Here is a 7,431-nt window from a genome sequence, read left to right as displayed (position 1 = left end):
GTCAATCTACGTTCCTACTCTCACCTATGGTCATGAGCTCTGGGTCATGACCGAAAGGACAAGATCCCGGATACAGGCGGCCGAAATGTGCTTCCTCCGCAGGGTGGCTGGGCGATCCCTTAGAGATAGGGTGAGAAGCTTAGTCACTCGGGAGGAGCTCGGAGTAGATCCGCTGCTCCTCCACATCGAGAGGGGTCAGCTGAGGTGGCTCGGGCATCTGTTCCGGATGCCTCCTGGACGCCTTCCTGGGAAGGTGTTCCGGGCGCGTCCCACTGGGAGGAGACCCCGGGGAAGACCTAGGACACGCTGGAGAGACTATGTCTCCCGGCTGGCCTGGGAACGCCTTGGTGTCCCCCCGGAAGAGCTGGAAGAAGTGTCTAGGGAGAGGGAAGTCTGGGCATCTTTGCTTAGACTGCTGCCCCCGCGACCCGGCACGGATAAGCGGGAGAAGATGGATGGATGGATATATATATATATATATATATATATATATATATATATATATATATATATATATATATATATATATATGTTTGTGTGTGTGTGTGTGTGTGTGTGTGTGTGTGTGTGTGTGTGTGTGTGTGTGTGTGTGTGTGTGTGTATGTATATGTTTTTTTTGCCAGCCATATGTCGTTCCTCCCAAAACTCTTATGTTAAAATATGTGTAATTAACTAGGAGACTTTTTACATGGGTTGAAGTGGAAGATCTCCTGCTATAAAGATCTGATCTACCGACTGAACACTTTTGGAATGAATTGGAATGCTGGTTGCACCCCAGGCCTCCTCACCTCACTTACATCGGTACCTGACTTCCCTCATGCCTTCGTGGCTGAATGTTCACAAATCTCTACAAGCAGACCCCAAAATCATCATCTCAGCGGAAGGGGACTATATGTGAAATGAGATGTTCAAAATAGCAAATATATCCTTTTGTCCATATAGTGAATATTATTACCTGCTAAATGATTCTTTACTAAGAATAAATGACTTTTAAATCATAGAAAGATTTAACTAATTATATGACTTAATAGTTTATTACTTGGTGACTGATTCAGTGCTTTAGTATACACTTACCAGACCCAGTGGCCCCAGTAGAATCTCCTCTCTCTAGTCTCCTCAGCCTGCCACTGCTGGACCGAGCTGGTGGGCCTGTCAATATATAAAACATGTTAATGTATTCTTCATCCTATTTCCGTTTTTTTACACAAATCAGTAAACAGGTACCAACTTAAATTCCATAAACAAGATACACATATTCCTGCATTAAATGCTGTCATGAAAGAATTATATTCCCACCAAGTGGTGTACACTGCACCAGAGGTCGTTTGAGCTATTCTGTTTATAGTGTACATACATACAGAGATAAGAGTGTGTGCAAGCAGCAGCGTGTAGGACAGGGGATGAGACTGCACAAGCCGCAGCTGTCACTGGCCCAGGCACAAATACGAGCCTCAACACAGCCAGGGTGACGCACGTGGAACCTCACTGAGAGATTTTGCCTAGATCTGACCCGCTGACAAAACCGAATACTTGATTTTCATTAGAAATGCTATATTTCTGCCAGTCTCACAATGATGATTTTACCATCATGTCAATAACTTGGGTATATATGGTATTATTTTAATTATTTTTGCTGTTACTATTCACACCACATGAGGGCACAAGATACAAGTTTAAGATAAACGAGTTAAGTTTTATAGTATAAACATTATGAAGTCCATTAGTAATTTCCATTTCTATTATTAATATTATTAGTGGTAATAAATATACAGTATCATGTATTGTGTATTTATAGTGTCCCATCTCAAATGATTTCATGATATACGGATTCAACAAACCGAGATGTTGATTAATTATGTATGAATAAATAAATTCAAATTAGTAACATTATATGCTGAAATATTCAATGCAACAGCAATTTACTAATAATAACGATGCCAAAATAGTGGGATTGAAAAAACTTCACAATGTCTACAATAAACAAAGTTTAGAAGAACTAAAAAAGGCCTCAAATTTAAAGTGTAAATATATTTCTCAGTACATATTTTTGCCCCAAGCATGGGCTTCTAGCATGGCACTCATCTGGTTTTGCTGACAATCATGCCAGGATGGGTGTGATTTTCTTTCTTTAGATATAAGTATGCTGAAACTGGCAGCCTGCTTTCCACAGATTTGTTGCAGTGGAAAGTAGCCCTACTTTGTACATATTTTGGATTTATATTTTGGAATTTAACATTAAATAAATCAGATTTCCTAAGAGGTAAAGTGGTCCTCTTGGTCTCGTCTGAGTTTGCGTCAACACAAATAATACCTACGTTCATTCTCCCTGTGTATACCACCCAAGCTTATTTGGAAGTTCTAATGATTAGTTCATGGTCTGTTCACAGGCTGGTCATACTAATAGTCTGGGGCGATGGTTCAAATCATAGATCCTGAAAACAGTGCAAACAACAGGGCCTCCCCTTTCAGGCCCTTGATAGAGGCAGTATTTGTGTAAGAGGTGGCCCACCGTTTGTACAACACACCCACAGAGATGTACTTTGTGTTGTTGCCACATGCCACTTTATTTTACTAGGAAGCATTACCCTGTTTCACAACCGCTCCAGGAATGATAAGTAATGGAAGCAAAAACAGCATTCAGCACAAGCATCCCTTAAAGATCCTGCAAAGCAATGGCACAAAATCCTAGTCCTGGCCTTGGTCTTGGTCTATTAGCACTCCATAATGAGTCAAATCCTATGTTAATGTTATCAAAAGACGACAATGTCCAAGACAAGAATAAGCTTGTTGTGTGATCATAAAACACTTATTACTTCTGGCCAAACTAAGCTGGATCTGACAAGAAGAGATTTGTTTTAGTGAATAGAACGAAATCTTGTACTGACAGGAATTTTTCTTCCGTGACTCAAGGGTGCTGCTCCATCCTTATCTCCAGGTTTATGCATTGTTTGGCATATATATATATATATATATATATATATATATATATATATATATATATATATATATATATATATATATATATATATATATATATATATCAAGCCGCTGCTTCAGACCACGCATGATTCAGTCTTAAACATGTAACAACACTGATAGCAGGTAATGACAGCAATTCATTTGACAAGTGTCCACACAGCTTGCAAATACCTACACACTTATAGTTCAAAGCTATATTTCATATGCCTTGGACAAAATGATGAATTTGTACTCAGCTATAATAACAATATACAATATTTACAGAGACTAAGCTTAGGGACATATCAAGGCACTCCGAAGTGCTTGATGCACAAGCAAAAAGGGGTGGGGTTTATTCATGGCACATTGACCGGGTTGATGTTGGCTGAATTGAGATCATCTTTAACATGAGTCTTATTGCACTCCTGGCAGGCCTGAGAGGCGAGGGGCCATAACGGGAGCCCTCTACATTCCTGCGTCTGCACATAATAATTACAAAGCACACAATCTGGTTTCAAAGAAATAGAGATGGGTGGGGAAAGAGTGAAATAAATAAAAAGGGACTGAGTAAGTGAACCAGAGGGGGAAAGAGAGACACAGGGAGAACCATCTGTTCTTCTAAATTCCATCCCAACTCATAGAAAACAGAGCATCTAAGCACAAACACCAGAGCTGTCTAGTGCAGTGCTGAGATGCTTTCAGAAAAACTATTACACAAATAACTGAATTCGATGGCTTCTGTAAAAACGTCGTCTGTGAGCTGACATCTATACGCCACTGTATGGACTTTTCAGAGCCAAAGAAACATCTTTAGAAAAGAAAAACAGCTTTCAGTTATATTATGTGCTCCAATTTATATATTGAAGCACAGAAGGAAAAGGGCCTTGCTCAAGGGCCCAAGAGTGGCAGCACGACAATAACAGGGTTTAAACCCCTGACCTTCCAATCAGTAACCCAGCCCCTTAACCACTGAGCTACCACTCCCCCTTTATATTTGTTTTTATAGAATCATTATCTGTATGATGGAAACATAACACCAATCATAATATGCAGAAGTTTACTCTGAAACATTCAAATATAAAATCCATCTAATTTTCATCTGAAATTTTTACTGGAACTGCAGAAGTTCATAGGACATAGGACACTGCTTTAAACAGTATTTTATTACCCTGTGACTTTCCAGGAGGTTCATCTTTTTATAACGATGGGGAATTTCTATTTAAGAATGGCAAACCCATGCACAATAAGTGTACAAGTGAACATTTTAAAGTTCTTTGAAGGAGTATTGACTGAAGAGATCACGCAGAAACATGCAGCTCAGTGCACAGTGTGTGTGTTCTGTGTGAGTGTTTTGCAGTTGCATAAATCATTCTTTTTGTACAGAAATACGTAAAAAATATGGTTTTAATATTTTATATATAGGCAAAAAAGGAATTTTGCTGAGACTTGGCAACCCATTAGGCAACCTTCATACTCATGCCCTTCAAGCTCTCCGTTAAGGTCACAACCTTGATTTGCACAACTTTTTCAATTCACTTGGTTGAAATTCAGTTCAGCTGCATATCTCAGGTGTCAGTGTGAAGCTCTTAGACATGCCTCCTATTCACGTGTATTTGTATGTGTTTAAACGAGCACATTGTGAAAAATTTATCTCGGTACAGCATTAATTCTCACATTTGGTGTTGCAGTTTCTACACTAATAAATGATTCGCAAAGACTCTTATTGCAGACTCTTTGCATAAGCCTTTGTGATAGTGAGAGGCATTTTATTTCTGTTTTATTAACTTTGTGACAAAATAAGATAACAATTTCTAACTGTTATAACATAGGTGGTAACGGGAAATAACCTCACCCCTTCGTATTTTACAGGAAAATTCCCATTTCTCCCAAAATTAAATGTTATTAGAGATATATAAAGTGTTGTCTTTTATTTTACTGTACATTGAGGTATAAGAGGACTTAACCACTTCTAGATGATCTGATATAAGCAAACAAAAAATTCAGGGCATTAGACCACCCTGTGTTATATTCTTGAAAAAAAAATGGCTGCTTTTACGTATATTCTGCTGAGTGTCATTTGAAGTACTTGTCTCCCGAAAATGTTCGAAAAAGCTCTAGTATTTGGATTAGGTTTACTCTACACCAAAACCACATGGTTCTGGCAGTTAACCACGCTGTCACTCTGTTGAAATCTGAGTGCCCTAATTGCTTTTAATTCCCAACCCATGGGTAAAAACTCTGCAGTCGCATGGCTAATCAATATTCAGCACACTGTTATTATACGTGTATAACTTTTTATTATTAACCTAACGAGCTTGCGGTTTATGAAGTGTGCATGCACTGGAACTCAACCAGACCATGTATGTCAAACTGATTTCCCTGGCTATAAATAAACTGTTAACTCAATGGTGACAGATCAGGTGAGGCAAAGGAGGAAGAAAAAGTACAATAAAAAAGCTATCATTGCTCAGAAGAGCTCGGAGCAAAAGATTACTCTCTAGTGGGCAATCCTCCAGGAAGGGGATTAACAAAGACATGCATTCATCCTTCTATAATGATTCCCTTCCTGTTGAGTATGTGGAATCCCTGACTGATTCAAAGCCTTGCGGCAAAGAAGTTCGGATGTGTCACGCTCGATCTAAGAGGAATCTGTCTACATTCTCTACAGGTTTTAGTTTCCGATATTCACCACCTGTAATGGTCAAGTGAATATAGGAATGCTGTTAAAAATCATATCTGGAGTATAATGTTTACACAAGACCAACCATAATGTTACTTATTTACCAGTAGTGCTGAGTCCTGAGTAGTGCTGAAGATTTTTCCCCTCAGATTTTTAAGATCGCTCTTATACACACACACACACACACACACACACACACACACACACACACACACACACACACACATTGTTATGGTTGTTGTCTTGTCTTTTTCCTCCACTGGTGAACTGAACTACTCTACAGCCAATGAGCATACAGTGGATAAAAAATAGATAAATGTGCATGTGTGTACCTGTGTGTGTGTTTGTGTTTGTGTGTGTGTGTGTGTGTGTGTGTGTGTGTGTGTGTGTGTGTGTGTGTGTGTGTGTGTGTGTGTGTGTGTGTGTGTGTAAAAGCGATAGAGAAACAGAGAGACTACATGATCCAACATGTGTGCGAGACTAGATGGGTGTGCTGTATCAATGACTTTGGCGAACCTTAAGAAGTTCTACATTCCAGCTAAATAAGTGTGTACACAAGGTGTACTAAGGGGGTTATGGCTCTGTGCTGATTACAGAGGACAAAGCCTTTCTCATTTCAGGTCCATCACGTAACCGACCTGGTACGAAGATCTGGTATAACAGACAGTATACCTACAAGACAATGCTGAAGCACCTCCGGCTGATAAACGCTAAGATATATTCCACCAATAAGCAGAATCAACAGGAAGGTGTCTTTCTTAAGTCAGTAAGACAGGTCTTTCAGCAAACCCTCATGCACAACAGAAAATGTCAGTGTGTTGATCTAAAAACAACAGTGACATGTCTTTATTTTCCTGCACACATATCTCTCAATAAGGAACTAAGGGTTTGTGGGGTTTGTCTGACACACCCTGTAGGTAAGAGTAAATGAGATAAGCAGGCTTACAACCTTTTGTAAGGGTTTATTAGCTGAGATTGCCAGCTTCTCCAATCAATTACAGTAAATAACATATAACATTATATTTATCCCATATTTATTCTCATGTAACAGGACTACTGCAGTCATAGATACCTGTGCAAGCAAAGCTTGGGGAAAGTGGCAGCTCATAAAATCTAAAAGCCAGAAATGCTTACTATAAACTCACCTGAAGACGACTTCTTCATTTTATTCCCACCTGCGGCAATAACTCAGATATATACTGGAATATCACACACTTCCTAAGGGTTAAAGGCAGCTGGAGGTCCGAGGCTTTTTTTCCCTACAGTTCTCACGTTAACGCATGTAGCCCCGCCCCTTTTCCGAGTCTGGAAATCGCTGTAGGGTCGAGTTCACGCTGATTGAGACCATAGACAGCTTGTTAAAACCACCGCACAAAAATGAACCGTATCTTTTCGCTTACAGTCAAAGCATGTACACCTGAAGACTGACTCCGCCTAGGAGAAAGAGTTGTACACACCTGAGAGGTGAGCTGTTGTGTTTTTTTCCTCTCCAGTAAAATGCTGAGGCGGTTCCACTGTTACTGCGCAACAAACTGGCATTGAAATGGTGGCATCAAGGGTGGCAGTATATATATATATATATGACATCAGACCTCCTTCAGTATTTTTTTATTTATTTTTTTTTTACTATAACATCCAAACTATAAATAGACAAGTATGGAATTATGCAGTAAATAAAGTGTGCTCAACCACCCAGAATATGTTTTATATTTTCATTTGTCTAAATAGCACCATTTAGCATTTAAGACAGCTTGGCAAATTCCTGCAATTCTGTAATCAAAATCACGAGGTAG

At 39.4% G+C, this 7,431-nt stretch overlaps 1 protein-coding gene across 2 annotated transcripts in view; it reads right to left on the bottom strand.

Moving 5' to 3' along the window:
* septin9a (septin 9a) overlaps window positions 1–7,193 on the bottom strand; it is an 85,653-nt gene extending 78,460 nt beyond the window's left edge. The window contains exons 1-2 of one of the 2 annotated variants that reach the window (XM_083565854.1): window positions 7,096–7,193; window positions 1,075–1,149 (exon numbers count right to left, since the gene is read on the bottom strand). In XM_083565854.1, the coding sequence (XP_083421980.1) occupies window positions 1,075–1,149; window positions 7,096–7,177 (157 nt within the window). In that variant the 5' untranslated portion in view covers window positions 7,178–7,193. Of the gene's footprint in view, window positions 1–1,074; window positions 1,150–6,783; window positions 7,050–7,095 lie in introns of those variants that run through there. The other variant, XM_083565855.1, reaches the window with a different exon arrangement.
* Between the last annotated feature and the right edge of the window lie 238 nt (window positions 7,194–7,431).

This window comes from Silurus aristotelis (assembly GCF_946808225.1).
Source record: "Silurus aristotelis genome assembly, chromosome: 17".
In the NCBI taxonomy this organism is placed as follows: domain Eukaryota; kingdom Metazoa; phylum Chordata; class Actinopteri; order Siluriformes; family Siluridae; genus Silurus; species Silurus aristotelis.
The sequence above is the reverse complement of the archived record's forward strand: the minus strand, read 5'-3'. Positions and strand labels throughout refer to the sequence as shown.